The sequence below is a fragment of the Nicotiana tabacum genome, chromosome 19 (genome assembly GCF_000715075.1).
Source record: "Nicotiana tabacum cultivar K326 chromosome 19, ASM71507v2, whole genome shotgun sequence".
In the NCBI taxonomy this organism is placed as follows: domain Eukaryota; kingdom Viridiplantae; phylum Streptophyta; class Magnoliopsida; order Solanales; family Solanaceae; genus Nicotiana; species Nicotiana tabacum.
The window spans coordinates 122,701,010-122,719,078 of NC_134098.1; the positions used below are offsets into that span (position 1 = coordinate 122,701,010).

An 18,069-nucleotide genomic window follows, 5' to 3' on the forward strand; every position below is an offset into this window, starting at 1 on the left:
ACGGTAGCGAGGGCGTTGTCACCTGCACTGTTAGTAATATTGTGAGTTATACCTATTGTCGGAGGGTTTGGCCGGTTGTACTGTTAGCGAGGGTTAATAATATTGTGAGCTAGGGACAGATTTTGACCCATATAAGTAATTTAGCAGTTGATAGCAGGTGTGACTAATTGAAACAAATTTGAAATGTTTTCTTTACCGGACCATGTTATATCAACTAACCAAAGTCTCAATCTGACACAAGTGGGAGATCTTATGTTACATGACATATAGTTGACATTTAGAGTGATAATTTTTATGTTATAGTTTATGAAAACTATTTTAAGAATACTTTCATTACTGTACATAAAAATCTTAACACAACTTCTAATTGTCACCGAATCAGTGAGTTTTTACAGGTTGATGTAATATAATTACCAGTGGATTAAAGACTTGAATATTCGTAAATTGATAGGACCAAACATTGATATAGAGATTAAAGAAACATCCACATAGAAGGGGGCTCGGTCTTCCCCCAGAATCTGTGACACCCTTGGCGAATCCCACATCTATAAAACACGGGAGATATGCTAGGTATATAAGTAAACAGACATTTGATCCTAGTGATGCGTTTTAAAGTCGTATGGGCCTAGGCCCAAAGCGGACAATACTACTAGTGGGTTGGGCTGTTACATATGGTATCAAAGCCACTCCGCGTGCAATCTTGAACGGTGGTGGAGCAAACCTCGCTGCCCTAAGGGGCCCAAAGCGAACAATATCACTAATGGGCTGAGCTGTTACAGAACCCTATAAAAAGCACCTAATAAAATTCACTGAAAAATGTATATCTGTACCCGCTCCCAAAATAAATATAAGCGTATAATATAAATATCGGATATATTTTATACTTTTTGGCTAGCGAATTGCAATTAGTTTTGGCCGACCAACCAATCTTGTATTATATCCAAGACCGCGTCTTCTGTACAAGTGTGACTTCCACCATCAAGATCTTAAGGTGACCTGCCTAATGTGCATATACCCAACTAAGACTCCTGAAATCACTGGTATACCAGAGATGTGATGATGCTTGTTATCCATTAAATTAGTAACTCTGCTATGATGAGCAGGTGAAATATGTTTATAAGAGGTGACAAAATGACATTTGGATGGAATACATATATATAAATAGCTGTTTCAGAACCTGTGCTTGAAAATCTTTTTCAGCTCCATGTTATTGGAAAATGGCGATTCGTTCTAATCGATTATGCCATGTTTGTACAACCTGTCTCCACCTTCAGCCTGCGTATAAGTCAATGCTGGAGCTGGTAGTCTTGGGATATTATCTTGTGATCCCATCACTGCTTTTGCGTTCCAATACCAAGGCTGAAGGTAAGGTGAGCAGATCGACGGAGAATATGAAGATGGGTGGAGAATCACTGAACCCCAATCTCTATCACCAATTTTTGCTTCTTTTATTCTTCTTCTAACCAACAGGCTTCCTACATCTTGCTTCTTCATTTCTGATATGCTTCTGACAATTGACATGCAAAGAAGAAGTATGAATACAGCATCTTCTTCAGGTAAAAACTCCACCACCAATAATTTCCAGTTAAGCAGTGCTGTAGCTTTTCCAACCGGATTATCCTCTGAGAACCTAACCACCGTTATGAATCCGTCTTCATCTTTGTCTTCAACTTGCTTTAGCTTTTCTTTTGGCACATTTTCTGTCTCTTCAGTCGAGCCAGATTTATTGACTTCATACTGCATTTGCCGCCCTTCCAATAACTTTACCTGCAGGGATTGTGTTCTTAAGATGATCAATACTCTTTAGCAAGTTGTTGCTGCAATCAAATCAAAGTTTAAATATACTGTACCACTGAATCAGTTGATTGCTGGTTTATGAGGCTGAAACTTAAGCCTGAACTGGATGTTGAGGATTCCGAGCGTACTAGTAGCTCATCTCCAGTTGAAAGGTACCACAGAGAATGCCATCCTTCTGGTGGATCTTTTGGTTTTGCAGTACCTACCACTTTCTCTGTACTAGATGAGAAACACAAGCAAATGACACCACAAATTAGGCAGGAAATCTAGAATGGGAAGCATCCACTGAAAACCAACATGCTCTCCTATGAGTTGGTTACTAACAGATCAAATGTAAATCTTTTTAATTTTCTTTTCTTGATCGTTGAAATGAAGGTTGGACCAGAAGAACAGATACAGGCACATAGGGGGACAGAGGAAATATTACATACCAGGCGCTCTACCTATGGAACCAGCAACATACGACCAATGACCTTCACGTATTTCTATAATGCGGTCCTCCCATTTTACAGCTGACGGAGTTTCAGCTCCTCTCCTCCAAAAGCCACCTCCAACTCTAGCTTATTGACAAACAAAACACGAGATCAGAAAATTAAACACAAGGATGCATACGATCACTTAGTCAAAATAAATGTGTCCTCGTGTTCTCTACCTAAGTCGAATCACAAAGCATTCCCTGCCTGCATGATCCAGAACAGTGCGAGATAACCATCGACCTTCTTGGGGACGATAATGATTCATTTTCAGAATAACATCAGATATCATGGCACCTGAATCATCTGAAACGCGATCGGGCACACATTTCAACAAGTAGGATGCTTGGACAGGAGGAGTTATTGAGGTAGCTACCCTGACTGTTTGGTCAATTTCTTTTGACAAAGCAAGTGAAGGTGCACGTAGCAAATCATTCCAAAGGAATATGACACTCTCTCTCAGGCTACTTCCTTTAATGCAGCGACCACCACGTCGGCGAGCCTCAAGAACCATTCCTTTCGTTCCAAACTCACAATAGAGATGCAAAGCTTTTCGCCACCTTTGAGACGTAAAGTTGCAGAGTGGTTTATCTATTTTGAGCTCTCTGTGACATCTGACCATCTGAAGACGTAAGAACTCCTTTGATGCATCGCAGCTCAAAGGTTTCATCTTTGATTTTAGCTTCACTGTTAAGCAAACCTGTAATGCAAATCATAGCACAACCAGCCTTTTAATCATCCCTTCCTGATAGCACTGCAACAGTGCAATGCTATTCCCCTCCCCTACCCAAAGAAAAGAAAAAGAAAAAGAAAAGAATAGAAAGGGAAAAAAAACTATAGTCAGATAAACCTGAGACGCTGTTGTTATGGAATTAACCAACTAAAATGGGCTTCTGAAAACTATGTTTGAGCTCAACCTCCATATCATTCGACAGGTAACTAATTAAGTTATGATGTCATATAGTTTTAATCAGGAAATAAGGTTAATTCCTTTGAGAAAGTACGCTCAATTTTTATCATTCAAGTCAATACATCAGAAATCTAGGAACAAATTCTATTACCGAAGAAAAACTCTATCCATGGAACCTAGTCTCTCTCGGTGTGACAGTGATAAAGAAAAATATCAAACAGTACAATTGCTTCATTGAACTGGTCTGCCCCGTGGTCAGACCTCTGAGTAACTATGCTTGAGAAAAGCCAACTATATGCTGCAGTTCTTGGTGGATTGATCATTTATAAGAAAAGCTTATTTCTGATTATGTCATCAACTAGCATAACCAGTGTATTGCCTTCTTCATTACATCAATGATTTTAATCTAACTCACAATAGCCTAAAGAGCAAAGGAAAAGGCAATAAGTTTTATAATCATACATACGGGAGTATGTATTTTGCTGATTTACAGGCAGCAAATTTAGCTCTAGAAAGTACAACAAAAGTTTGTTATTTTAGTAAAAACGGGATTCACAGGATCATATACTAAACTGGTCATAAATCATGTTATATAACAAAAGGATCTTATGTGATATATTCATACGAGACATGTCAACATGCATTTTGATTCCGAAGCATGAATCCCTCACACTTACTTTTGTTTCTGCTAGTTCCAGTTAACCATACATAACACTAAGGGAGGGAAAATACTAGTTCCGAAGCATGAATCCCTCAATTATGAATTCCTTGCATGATTTGGCTCTAGGTGCCAGTTGATTGACACCATAATACGCACCAGATTCACCCAAAGTTTTCCAAAATATCCAGCATTACGACAGAGATTTAATTTATCTAACATTTTGAAAAATTACAGAGAGAAGCGACTTAAGGAAAACCTGTTAGTCCCGCCAATATTGCTGTATTTGTAAATAATAATTTTGGGAAATATAAGTTATCGTAATGAAACAGTAATTAATTCGAGCCCACTGAATTCACAGTGTTTCCTTAAGGAATTTAATCCCCTCCTAGTACCCAAGGTTATGGATTATTTCCTCCCAGGATAGAACGACTCACACACTGGTGTAGCGGTACTTCAAACCCCAGTGTTTCAGCGAACACAAAGTTCGGTAGCAAATCACACTTACAGTTGCTTTGTTTGAAGTTAAAATAATGCAGAACAAAGGAGTAGAAACTCAGAAAATCGTATGGAAATGCTGAGAGGAAGGAGTGCAATGTATAGCCAAAGTTGAGCGTTTTCAGTTTGGTGTATCTTTCTTCAACAGCTGCTGCACATATTTATAGCAGTCAGCTTTGAAGATGAACGACCCTCCACCCTCCATGGTGGAGCATGCACTAGCTTGTTTGTGGAGCAAGCACTTGGCCATGGTGGGAAGAGCATTAGGCGGCTGCTATTGCAGCTGGTGGTCAATACACGGATTGGAACATATCCGTTACAAATGCGGATAATCTTACGTTAATATTTACTATTAACAAATAAATTTGGTCCAAAAAATTAATCAATCGATCGATCATTTGACCAAATCCAAATCCAAATACGAAGCCGAGCAGAGCGAGCGACGACGACGACGGCGCGAGACTTGCTTTCTTCTTAACTCTTTAAGAGTTACAAGAAGAGCAATTATATATATACCCACCAAAAATCTTTTCCTCTTCCAATATGGGACAATGTCTCATTGTCAAGAGGGGAAACTTAAAATTTTACTCAAAAATTTTATTTTTCCTCCATTTCCCATTCACCCTCATTTTAAGACTATTTCATCTTAAATAACAAAAACCTCAACAATCCCCCACATGAATGGGGAATGGCTATATCACGGAAGTATGCATGGAAAAACTGTGTGATTTGCAAGCAAGGATTAATCGCATCTGGATAAGTAGGTTTCCCTTTGAACTTTCCGTAGTGAACTTATGTCGGATATACTCGGTCAATCGGTAGATTTGATATCTTTGAACCGTCGATCTTTGGTGTATACCTAGACAAACATAAGTCACACAATCAACCCTTAACCGTCTTTGGTTCTCATTGTTGTGTTCGTTTCAGCCATGAACACCGCCTGGTTTCATAAGTGCGTAGAGAACTGGCCTTACAAAATTCTCCTTGAAGCGGCTAACACTTCACACTTACATAGGTGATTCCTAAACGTGTCATCCTGTAGATACACTATTTGATATACCCCGTATCAAATTTAGAAATCATTAAAAAGCCTTAATGCTTTATCCTTGGTACTGAACATTGTCTCATCACGAGAACGGACTAAAATTTTATTTGACAATGTTGAACCGTCATTAATGACTTTGTTTGATCTCCTTGAGCCTAGATCTTGGGATCTCCAGTCTTCAAGATAGAGTTACCGCCACAATGACTTGTTCTCGGCCATAGCCCCATTCCTCTTGATGATTTTTTAACTACCTCTCTAGTTAGGCCTTTTGTAAGTGGATCCGACACATTATCACTTGACTTTACATAGTCAATCGTGATAATTCCTCTAGAGAGTAATTGCCTAACGGTTTTATGTCTTCGTCGTATATGACGAGATTTACCGTTATACATAACGCTCCCAACCCTTCCAATTGCCGCTTGACTATCACAATGTATGCATATTGGTGCCAACGGTTTGGGCCAAAATGGAATGTCTTCCAAGAAATTCCGGAGCCATTCAACTTCTTCACCGGCTTTATCTAAGGCTATGAATTCAGCCTCCATTGTAGAGCGGGCAATACATGTTTGTTTGGACGACTTCCAAGATACCGCTCCTCCACCAATAGTGAATACATATCCACTCGTGGACTTAGAATCAGTTGAACCGGTGATCCAATTTGCATCACAGTATCCCTCAATCACCGCAGGGAATTTACTGTAGTGCAAGTCAAAGTTCTGGGTATGTTCTAAATATCCCAAAACTCGTTTCATTGCCATCCAATGAGATTGGCCTGGATTGCTCATATATCGACTCAGTTTACTTATAGCACAAGCTATATCTGGTCGTGTACAATTCATGATATATATTAAGCATCCCAACACACGAGCATAATCCAATTGTGATATGCTTTGGCCTTTATTCTTTGCTAATGCAAGATTCACGTCAATTGGAGTCTTTGCAACTTTAAAGCTCAAGTGCTTGAATTTTTCAAGTACTGTCTTAATATAATGAGATTGTGACAATGCCAGACCTTGAGGAGTCTTATGGATCTTAATTCCCAGAATTAAATCAGCAACTCCCAAGTCTTTCATATCAAACTTGCTATTGAGCATACGCTTAGTAGCATTTATGTTGGCAATGTCATTACTCATTATCAGCATATCATCCACATATAGGCAAACAATGACTATGTGATTTGGAACATTTTTAATGTACACACATTTATCACATTCATTTATCTTAAAACCATTTGACAACATTGTTAGGTCAAATTTCGCATGCCATTGTTTGGGTGTTTGTTTTAGTCCGTAAAGAGACTTAACAAGTCTACATACCTTCTTTTCTTTACCTGGAACCACAAACCCTTCAGGTTGTTCCATGTAAATTTCTTCCTCCAACTCTCCATTTAAGAAGGCCGTCTTAACATCCATTTGATGAATTTCAAGACTATACACTGCAGCTAATGCTACTAACATCCGTATGGACGTAATTCTTGTAACTGGAGAGTATGTATCAAAGTAGTCTAGACCTTCTCGTTGTCTATACCCTTTGACTACGAGTTTTGCCTTGAATTTATCAATAGTGCCATCATCTTTGATTTTTCTCTTAAAAATCCATTTAGAACCCAAAGGTTTATTTCCAGGGGGAAGATCAACCAATTCTCATGTATGGTTGTTCAATATGGATTCTATTTCACTATTGACTGCCTCTTTCCAAAACAATGATTCGGAAGAAGTCATAGCTTCTTTAAATGTTTGAGGCTCATTCTCCAATAAGAAAGTCACAAAATCTGGTCCAAATTAAGTAGACGTTCTTTGACGTTTACTACGTCTTGGATCCTCCTGATTACATATACTTTCTTTTATTTCTTTCCGAGGTCGTTTAGATCCTTCACCAAACGACTCACATTCCTTTTTATACGGATATATATTTTCAAAGAGCTCAACATTATCTGATTCTATAACCGTATTATTATGAATGTCGGGATTTTCTGATTTATGAACCAGAAATCGATATGCTTTACTATTTGTCGCATATCCTATGAAAACACAATCAACGGTTTTCGGTCCTATCTTTACCCTTTTGGGTTTAGGAACTTACACTTTTGCCAAACACCCCCACACTTTAAAATAATTCAAGTTGGGCTTCCTTCCTTTCCATTTTTCATATGGAATGGATTGTGTTTTGCTATGGGGCACTCGATTTAATATTCGATTAGCCGTAAGAATGGCTTCCCCCACAAGTTCTGTGGCAAACCAGAACTTATCAACAACGCGTTCATCATCTCCTTTAATGTGCGATTCTTTCTTTCCGCAATCCCATTAGATTGGGGCGTGTAAGGGGCTGTTGTTTGATGAATAATTCCATATTCTAAACATATTTCTTCAAAAGGAGATTCATATTCACCACCCCTATCACTTCTTATCATTTTTACTTTCTTGTTAAGTTGCGTTTCAACTTCATTTTTGTATTGCCTGAATGCGTCTATTGCTTCATCTTTACTATTCAGTAAGTAAACATAGCAATATCGAGTACCATCGTCAATAAAAGCTATGAAATACTTCTTTCCACCGCGAGATGGTATTGACTTCATGTCACAAATATCTGTGTGAATTAAGTCTAAAGGATTTGAATTCCTTTCAACTGACTTATAAGGATGTTTAACATACTTAGATTCCACACATGTTTGACATTTTGATTTTTCGCATTCAAACTTAGGCAGTACTTCCAAGTTAATCATTTTCCGCAAGGTTTTATAATTGACATGACCCAAACGTACATGCCATAAATCATTTGACTCAAGTAAGTAAGAAGAAGCTGAAATATTATTATTGTTTTCCACAACCATTACATTTAGATTGAAAAGGCCCTCGGTGAGGTAACCTTTTCCTACAAATATTTTATTCTTACTTATGACAACCTTGTCGGACACAAAAACGCACTTAAAACCGTGCTTAACAAGAAGTCCAGTAGAGACTAAATTCTTTCTCATTTCGGGAACATGAAGGACATTGTTCAAAGTCATGACCTTGCCAGAAGTCATTTTCAGAAATATCTTCCCATATCCTTCAACTTTTGTTGTTGAAGCATTTCCCATATAAACTGTCTCTCCGGGTCCAGCAGGAGCATAAGTAGCAAAAGCTTCTCTAACTGCACAAATATGGCGAGTGGCTCCAGAATCAAACCACCACTGTTTAGGATTTCCCACCAAGTTACATTCAGAAAACATGGCACACAAGTTATCAACATCATCATGTTTTACTACCATGTTTGCTTGACCCCTTTTCTTGTCTTTCTTCGGAGCACGACACTCCGTAGATTTGTGTCCGATTTTCTCACAGTTGTAACAGTTTCCACTGAACCGCTTCTTGCTTGGGTTGTATTTCGGAACAGAAGCCTTCTTACTCTTTTTGTTATCTTCAACAATATTTGCTCCCATTATTGTTGAATTTTCACGGCCTCTCCTTTCAGCAGCTTTATTGTCCTCTTCGATTTTCAACCGAACAATGAGATCTTCAAGGGACATTTCCTTTCGTTTGTGTTTCAAATAATTTTTGAAGTCCTTCCACAACGGAGGCAACTTCTCAATCATTGTTGCTACTTGAAATGCTTCATTGATGACAAGACATTCAGCAAGTAGATCATGAATAATCACTTGTAATTCCTGGACTTGGGTAATAACAGACTTGCTATCTACCATTTTGTAGTCTAAAAATTTTGCGGCAACGAATTTCTTCATCCCGGCATCTTCAGTTTTATATTTCTTTTCAAGCGCATTTCACAATTCTTTTGACGTCTCCACGCCACTGTATACATTATACAGATTATCATCCAGTCCACTAAGAATATAATTCTTGCATAAAAAATCAGAATGCTTCCGCGCTTCAATCACGACAAAGCGTTCATTCGCTGGAGTTTTATCTGGCAGATCAGGAACATCTTCCTTGATGAACTTCTGTAGACATAACGTAGTTAAGTAGAAGAACATTTTCTGCTGCCAGCCTTTGAAATCAATCCCGGAAAATTTTTCGGGTTTTTCTGCCGGTGCTAACGCGGTGTTCGGCTTGTCGATGCGTTGGCAGTCACCGTCGGAACAGCTTGGTTTTCGCTTTCAGTTGTCATTTTTTCTGTAAAAGAATGACACAAACAAACGTTTAATAAACGTTTTCAAACTGGAGTAAAAATCACGTAGATTTTAATCTCCAACAAAACGCCACGAAGGCTTTACTCTCCAAAACGGGAGTACACAAAACCACAAAGGTTTTAGTTTGCAGAATAATAAGAATAACACAAATACAGAAATAAATATTAAATTCCTTAAGATTGTTAGTCCCGCCAATATTGCTGTATTTGTAAATAATAATTCTGGGAAATATAAGTTATCGTAATGAAACAGTAATTTATTCGAGCCCACTGAATTCACAGTGTTTCCTTAAAGAATTTAATCTCCTCCTAGTACCCAAGGTTATGGATTATTTCCTCCCAGGATAGAACGACTCACACACTAGTGTAGCGGTACTTCAAACCCCAGTGTTTCAGCGAACACAAAGTTCGGTAGCAAATCACACTTACAGTTGCTTTGTTTGAAGTTAAAACAATGCAGAACAAAGGAGTAGAAACTCAGAAAATCGTATGGAAATGCTGAGAGGAAGGAGTGCAATGTATAGCCAAGTTGAGCGTTTTCAGTTTTGTTGTGTCTTTCTTCAACAGCTGCTGCACATATTTATAGCAGTCAGCTTTGAAGATGAACGACCCTCCACCCTCCATGGTGGAGCATGCACTAGCTTGTTTGTGGAGCAAGCACTTGGCCATGGTGGGAAGAGCATTAGGCGGCTGCTATTGCAGCTGGTGGTCAATACACGGATTGGAACATATCCGTTACAAATGCGGATAATCTTACGTTAATATTTACTATTAACAAATAAATTTGGTCCAAAAAATATCCGAAGCCGAGCCGAGCCGAGCGAGCGACGACGACGCGAGACTTGCTTTCTTCTTAACTCTTTAAGAGCTACAAGAAGAGCAATTATATATATACCCACCAAAAATCTTTTCCTCTTTCAATATGGGACAATGTCTCATTGTCAAGAGGGGGAAACTTAAAATTTTACTCAAAAATTTTATTTTTCCTTCCATTTCCCATTCACTCTCATTTTAAGACTATTTCATCTTAAATAACAAAAACCTCAACAAAACCTCCAACTGCTTTTCCTATTTTTGGAAGAGTTTCAGTTCATATGACAAGCATCTGCAAACATTGCTTTGATATGCAACTACTAAGCCAAGGAAAGCCGTAAAAGACTGTTGCTTTTTGTTAATATATATCTTACAACTTTTACTTCTCACTCTAACGTAAGTGCAGCTAACTAATTGCTTTAGCACCTTCCTCTAACATACTTCTGAAAATTCATCTTTACCCCTTTATATAACTTTATCTAGGATAACCACTATCATTGTATAAACTTGACAAATGATAAGAAGGCATGGATAGAATAAAGACCTATCTACTGATGTGTACGTAAAGATAACCCCCCAACGAAAAGCATGAAAAAATAAAATAAATGGCAGAAGTAGAGAAAAGAAAGGAAAAGTAAGAGTGATCCAAAAAAGAAACATCAATAATTAAATGTGACCTAATAAGATGATGATAGGGTACCAACTTGGACATAAACTAATATACCTTTATAAGTCCTCCTTCAGTTTTTTATTACAACTGCAACTATTGAAAAGAGGAAGAAATGATAAAAGCTAGCACAGACCAATCAAACAGTCAATATTAGGATACCCTACACTCCCGTGACTGCATTCTAACATGTCTTCATTTTAATATTGTCAAGTGGGAAATTACAAAGCGTGAAAGCAAAAGATCCAACTCACCTCAAGCAAGAATCGCGGTAACATGGATGAGTATTTTGCATTGGCATCAGTATCTGTGATTTCCCAGTGGATAGGTGTCTTGACCTCAACAGCATTTCCAATGGACAAACCACCAGCTTTCTCATATGGCTGATCATATATTCTTTCCCATACTTTCTTTGTGTTCTCAATTCCTTCTTCCTTCACAACCTCCCATGGTCCTGCTACTTTTCTCATTTCCTCCTCCAACCCCTTTGTGTCCAATGCGTACGCACTAGGATAACTCTGATTAATCAATTCATAAAAACCGAAAAAATTGCATAAGCATCAATACACCACAGTCATTAGACAATAAACATATCTCAACTTGATGAAATCATACATTCAAATTAATATTTAAGTAAACAAATAGTACAAGATCCACGTGGATTATGACATCAAGGTTATGACAAACACTACAGAAATCTCGACACCATACTACCTAAAAGCTGAATAATTTGACACTGTACTATCTAATTGAATAAGTAGTATTAAGTATTTTATTCTCAGAGCAATATTAAAATCAGAAATCTTTTTCTAGCAATGTGTGATGGCCAATGAAAATTGAGCAAGTTGATGCCTAAAGGATCTGATCTATGTAATAAATTAATGATCTTTTTGGCCTTTTTTTTAGATAGTGACTCAATAAAGTATTTTCTGAGAATAACAATTAACCCAAAGTTTATTAATCGATTATGAATTATTTAACTTATCTTAAGAAGCCATGCTCAAAGTCCTAACTGCTTCACCAAAAGTAAATGGATAAGGAAATTAAAGATTTCTCTATAGAACAAAGAAGTGAACCAGTAGACAAAAACTTTAATATGTAAATTTCAAAGAAAGACACTTACTTGATGAGTTAGCCACATAAGAAGAATATCTGAAGTAGGGACTAAAATAGAGCAACTATCTGCAAATCTATGCATCATATACAGAAAGCCCTTATACCGTTGTCGAGCTGCTATCAGATAAACAATCTCTGAATAGCAGGGCTCAGAAAATTTGGTGTATAAATGTCTCTGTTTGGATACTTCATTTAGAAGATCTTCGTGAAGAATGGAGACAAAGTTCTGTAAATTGGAGTCAGATTCATTTTCAAAAGGCTCAGTTGGGTATCTTTGAACCCAAATTTCTTTGCATCTGTTTAATGCATACTCTTCATTTTCTTCATTAACTATAGTTGCTTTTCCAATGAGTTTACAGAACCTTGATTCACAATATTGCCTGTAACTGACCTGAAATTAAAATATCCAAATATGCTTTAGCATTAATTAGAACTATTAATACACAGTTTTAGTAGTGCATTTTGAAGCTCTACTTTCAGTTTAATTTAAGAGAAAATACTAAGAGGAAGTGCAAGGAAGAGCTTACGTGTATGTAACTTTACTCTTTCCTAAACTAGAAGCTCAAACTTCATATGGTAGAACTAACTTTAATGTATAAATATAACACTTTTTTTTGTCCAATATTTTCTGAGAATCAAGTAAAAGAGTAGTACTATTTTCACTGTAATAGTATATCTTACCGAATTTAAGGTGTGACAGTACCAAACCCATTCAATATCAAGAGGAGGGAGAATCATTGGAGGTGTTGACCCATTAGCAAGATCAGAAATCAATGGCATCCATAACTTATCATACCTGCAAATAAGAACAAAACTCACTAAGATTTCCAATATCACTCACATGAACAAGAGACCAGCATCCATATGAAATTACAGAGCATTAAGCATAAGGAAGTAATTAATGTAATAACCTTCTAATAGATTCAAGAATGGTGGGTTTCTCGTGAAGCCAATGAGACTCAGATACAAGTCTCAAGAACCCAAGATTTCGTCTGGAAGCAGCAACAAGATCAACACTTAACCGCACAGTTTCTTCCTCAGATATCTTACTTAGGCTTCTCATGGAACCATCATCCCAAGTTGACATTCTTGTATTTTCAAGACTCTGCACTGCACCCAAATAGTAACTTGAAACATGTAATACAAGAAAGTTTAGGAGCGGACGGGATTTTTCTTAAAAAGGCATGTTCTTTTAGCTGAAGAAGGACAAGGCTCTTGTTGATCCTCAAATATACAAATGGAAAGACGTTAAATTAGGGGTTCATTCCGTTTGGATCGGTTTTTTATTAAAATGAAATCAAACTAAATAAGTGGGTTCTTCAAATATTGAAACCAAACCAAACCAATTAAGTCGATTTTTTATCGATTTGATTTTTGTCGGTTTTTCGATTTTTTTTGTTATTTATCAGTTTTTTTCTTAAATATAAGACATACACTACCAAACACATATTCTGCAGATTATATTTTCAATGTAACCCTATCAAACCAATTGCTCTTTGAGAAATCTATCATTTATCAAGATATATTGATAATAATTGAATCAACTAGTGATGAATAATTTAAGTACTCAATTAAAAATTGATTATTTTAACATGAAATAAATTTTTATTATACTTAGCAAAAGAAAATTACCAATCAAACTAGAATGTAAATGCAAAGAATTAGATTATTATAATAGCAAAAAACTAAACTAAAAATATAAACGACTAATATGTACCATAAAATTTTAGAAACTTTATATATATATATATATATATATATATATATATATATATATATATATATGTATGTATGTATATTTCAGGCCAAAACTGATATAATACATGAAAACAGCTACTTCTATAGTCGGTTTGGTTCGGTTTTTTCGATTATTTTTTTATTAAAATCAAAACTAAATTAAATTTGATCGCTTTTTAAAATTCAAAATCAAAATCAAACTAAACCTAAAAAGTATCAAATTTTTTGATCGGTTGAATTAAAATCGGGTTTTTATGAACAACCCTGGTGTCAAAGTATGTTTTTAGTCTATGGGGACATGAGAAAAGTAGACACGTGGAACGTAAGCTTTGTACTTTTCAGGTGCGATCTACTGTTCTTTTGATTTAGTACTACATAACTTAATTTGTAATATTGCCTAATGGCCTTTTTGGATGCTTTATTATGTTGACATCCTCCCAATTTATGATATCTTCAAATTAAACTCTTTTCTAAATTCGGTTTTATCTACTTTTGTTAAATTGGAAGTAAAAAATTTCGCATCCAGTGAGTTTGGCTTAGCTGGATTTTATTGAAACAAAACGGTAGCTTGTTTGGCCAAACTTCTAAAATCAGTTTATGTTTGACTAATTAATTTGAAAAGTATTTCTACGCAGCAATTAATATTTGCAGCAAAAAGTATTTCAAAAGTGCTTATAGGAAAAAATTAATTTTTTTTGCTTCTCCAAAATTGGTACTACTTCTACTCAAAAGTATTTTTTCATCTAAAAACTTGGCCAAAGACTTTAACTTTAAAAAAAAATTAAAAAAAAATATTTTTGACCTTGGAAAAGCTTGGCCAAACAAACAATAAGCCTCCAAGATTTGACACGTCCACAATTTTTGATTTTCCACTAATGCAAACTAAAAGGAAGGAAAATGATAGAAAGAAAACGATAGGAATAGTAGTTGAACTTGGTAGTGACAACCAATGATGAGAGGCAGAGGCGGACCTACACCAGTCCTTGAGGGGTCACGTGAACCCGTTAATTTCAACAAAAACCATGTATATATATTCTATGTATAGCTGTATATACTTTGGGGACCCCTTAAATATTTTTCTTGGCCCCCTCATTAACGAAATTACACCTGGAGCAATGGTCTGCCTCTAAGCATAAGCTCTGCTTCTTGTCATACGATGCGGGTTCGAAACCAGCCTTTTACTTTCTTTTTTTAAGTTTCTTTTACTTCTTATAACTGGAATTATATACTAGTGCAATAGTACTATTTATTAGTCACTAGCCAACAGTTCACTAATTTATAATTTTTTTATTTCACCCTTTCTCAATTCAATTATATTTTAAATTTTTAATAGTTATAGATAATAGTCAATACCCCAATCAAAAGCCCCAAATGTCAATTCCTTAAAGACTAAACCCTTCTCCAGTTCTTCACTTCTTCGGTTCTTCCTCAATCAAAAATCAAAGCTCGCCTCCCGTTAACTCATCTCTTAGGCCGTCACTTCTCACTTCAAAATAGAGAACCCTTCTTCCTCAATCTCAATTCCTCTCATAAAATATAATTAAATTATGCAACATAGCTAGAATTTACAAGTAAATGTTAGTGAAGATATCAAGTGGTCCTTTTGTAGAGTTGTAGTATTAGTATTCAATAAGTTGTATTTGTTTTATTCTTGATAAAAGGGGTGTGATTGCTCTATTTATATTGTATTTGTTTGTATTCTTGATAGACTCTTAAATTTATTGGACTCGTTTTTTGTAGGAAGTTCTTGTTCTTATGAATTGAGATGGACGTATTTTTGACGAAGTTTAATTCTTCTCAATCAAGTTCTACTCTTAGAAACAATTCCTCTCATCTTATAGATGAGTTTGATGAGAAATTACTCAATCCCGATCCTGGAGAGAGAGTACCCATTGATAAATATAGTCCTAGAATACGGGATGAAGTAAGAAGACACTACATTCAAAATGGACCTTGCAAACCGGTTGATTATAAGTTTCCTAAAACTTTATTCAGGAATAAAATGCATAAATTTAGTCCAGGTTGGTTTAAAAATTCGTATTCTAGATGGTTGGAATATAGTGTGAAGAAAGATGTCGCATTTTATTTATGTTGTTATTTATTCAAAAATGATAATGTTCATGGAAGCACGGGTGACTCTTTCACAAAAACGGGCTTTAAGGCTTGGAATAAAGCTTCGGAAAGACTTGCTTTACATGTTGGTCAAGTAAATAGCCTCCACCACAAGTATTTCAACAAGATGTTAGACTTATCAAATCAATCCCAATCAATTCAAGTTGCTTTTGATAAGCAATCTGAGAAACAAAGAAATGAGCACCGAATTCGTTTAAATGCATCAATCGATGTTGCAAGGTTCCTCTTGTACTTTGAATTGTCTTTTAGAGGTCACGATGAAAGTGATTCTTCAAAAAACAAAGGCCTTTTTCTAGGGCTTTTGGAATAGCTTGCAAAGAGGCTCCCTCAAGTGGATAGATTCATATTGAAACATGCTCCAAAAAATGATATGATGACTTCGCCAAAAATTCAAAAGGACATTGTGAGTGCTTGTGCACAAGAAACCGTGAAAGCTATAATCAATGATTTAGATGGAAATTATTTCGGGATATTAGTTGACGAGTCCAAGGATATTTCATACCATGAACAAATGGCCCTTGCTTTGCGGTATGTTGACAAAAAAGGCTAAGTGAACGAGTCATTTATTGGTCTTGTTCGTGTTGGTGATACCTCTGCAAAATCATTGAAGGAAGCAATACTTTCTTTGCTTATGAAATACTCATTAAGTCCATCCAAAATACGTGGACAAGGATATGATGGAGCTAGTAATATGCAAGGAAAAATGAATGGTCTTAAATCTTTAATTTTGCAAGAAACTCCTTCGGCGCATTGGTTTCATTGTTTTGCTCATCAATTACAGTTGACGGTTGTAGCAGTTGCTAAAAAACATAAGGAGGTGGAAACTTTCTTTGCTATAGTTGCTAATGTGTTGAATGTGATTGGAATATCCTTTAAACGTAGAGATAAACTTCGGGACCATCAAGCAGAATTATTGGAGCAGTTGCTAGAGAGTGGTGAAGTTCAAAGTGGGAAAGGATTAAATCAAGAACGAGGGCTTCAAAGGCCAGGTGACACTCGTTGGGGATCACATTGTAAAACATTAGATAACTTTGTTGTTTTGTTTGCATCTATTGTTCATGTGCTTGGGGTGATTGAATATGAAGGTTCTGAGGCTAATGATAGATTGCAAGCAGAAGCCTTTTTGAGTAAAATCAATTCATTTAAATTTGTGTTCATGCTTCACTTGATGTTAAAGGTATTGTTGATGTCGAACGAGCTGAGTAAAGCTTTACAGAAGAAAGAGCAAGATATTGTCAATGCCATGATATTTCTTAACCTTACAAAGGATAGGTTACAATAAATGAGAAATGAAGGATGGAAATCATTAATGGATGAAGTCTCTTTGTTTTGTGCTAAACATGATATTTTGGTGCCCAATATGGAAGAATTCTATATTCCTGGAAAGTCGAAGCGTAGGCCTTCTAGTGTTACTTACTCATATCACTTACGTGTTGAGCTTTTTTACACATTAATTGATTTGCAACTTCAGGAGCTTAACAATCATTTTGATGTTGTTAATGGTAACTTGCTTCTTGGTATGGCTAGCTTGAATCCAGCTAATTCGTTTGCTAATTTTGATAAGGAAAGAATAATGACATTGGCCAAGTATTATCCAAATGAGTTTGGTGAATTGAAGCTTCGAGATCTTAGTCACCAACTTGACACTTTTATATTGCACATGAAACATGGTTACCCTAGATTCTCGGATTTGAAAGGAATTGGTGATTTGGCAAAAGTGTTGGTTAAAGCAAATCTTGTGGAGGCATATTCACTTGTTTATCTACTTGTAAAGTTAACTCTAATTTTATCTGTCGCGACTGCAACGGTAGAAAGAGCATTCTCATCCATGAAGTACATCAAAGATGAATTGCGTAGTAGTATTGGTGATGCATTTTTAAATGATTGTTTAGTTTGTTACTTTGAAAAAGAAATATTTGCAAATGTAAGCAATGATGCTATGATTGACCGTTTTCAGAGTATGAGAACGTGTCGAGTTCAAGTATAAGTGGATGATGTACTTTTGTAATATTATTATCAATTAAAGATATTCTATAATATTGAAGTTTGTATTTTGATTTAAGTTGTGCCTTCTTTAGTTCTCTTTTTGGGACAATA

The 18,069-nt window shown here is 36.1% G+C and overlaps 2 protein-coding genes and 1 pseudogene across 2 annotated transcripts; 2 read left to right on the plus strand and 1 right to left on the minus strand.

Annotated features, from left to right (window-relative positions):
• Positions 1-1,054: 1,054 nt before the first annotated feature.
• LOC107815078 (glycine-rich domain-containing protein 1-like) lies at positions 1,055-13,326 on the minus strand. Its single transcript, XM_075238526.1, has 8 exons — positions 13,014-13,326; positions 12,784-12,898; positions 12,110-12,493; positions 11,241-11,504; positions 2,450-2,970; positions 2,229-2,353; positions 1,851-2,011; positions 1,055-1,767 (listed from the first exon to the last, which is right to left on the minus strand). The coding sequence occupies exons 1-8, from the start codon at positions 13,187-13,189 to the stop codon at positions 1,231-1,233; spliced, it is 2,283 nt and encodes a 760-aa protein (XP_075094627.1). The 5' UTR covers positions 13,190-13,326; the 3' UTR covers positions 1,055-1,230.
• Positions 13,327-15,604: 2,278 nt separating this feature from the next.
• Positions 15,605-16,282, plus strand: LOC142173700 (uncharacterized). The gene has a single exon (XM_075239324.1). The coding sequence runs from the start codon at positions 15,605-15,607 to the stop codon at positions 16,280-16,282; it is 678 nt and encodes a 225-aa protein (XP_075095425.1).
• A 63-nt stretch (positions 16,283-16,345) lies between these two features.
• LOC107822376 (uncharacterized) lies at positions 16,346-17,959 on the plus strand (annotated as a pseudogene).
• The last annotated feature ends 110 nt before the right edge of the window (positions 17,960-18,069 follow it).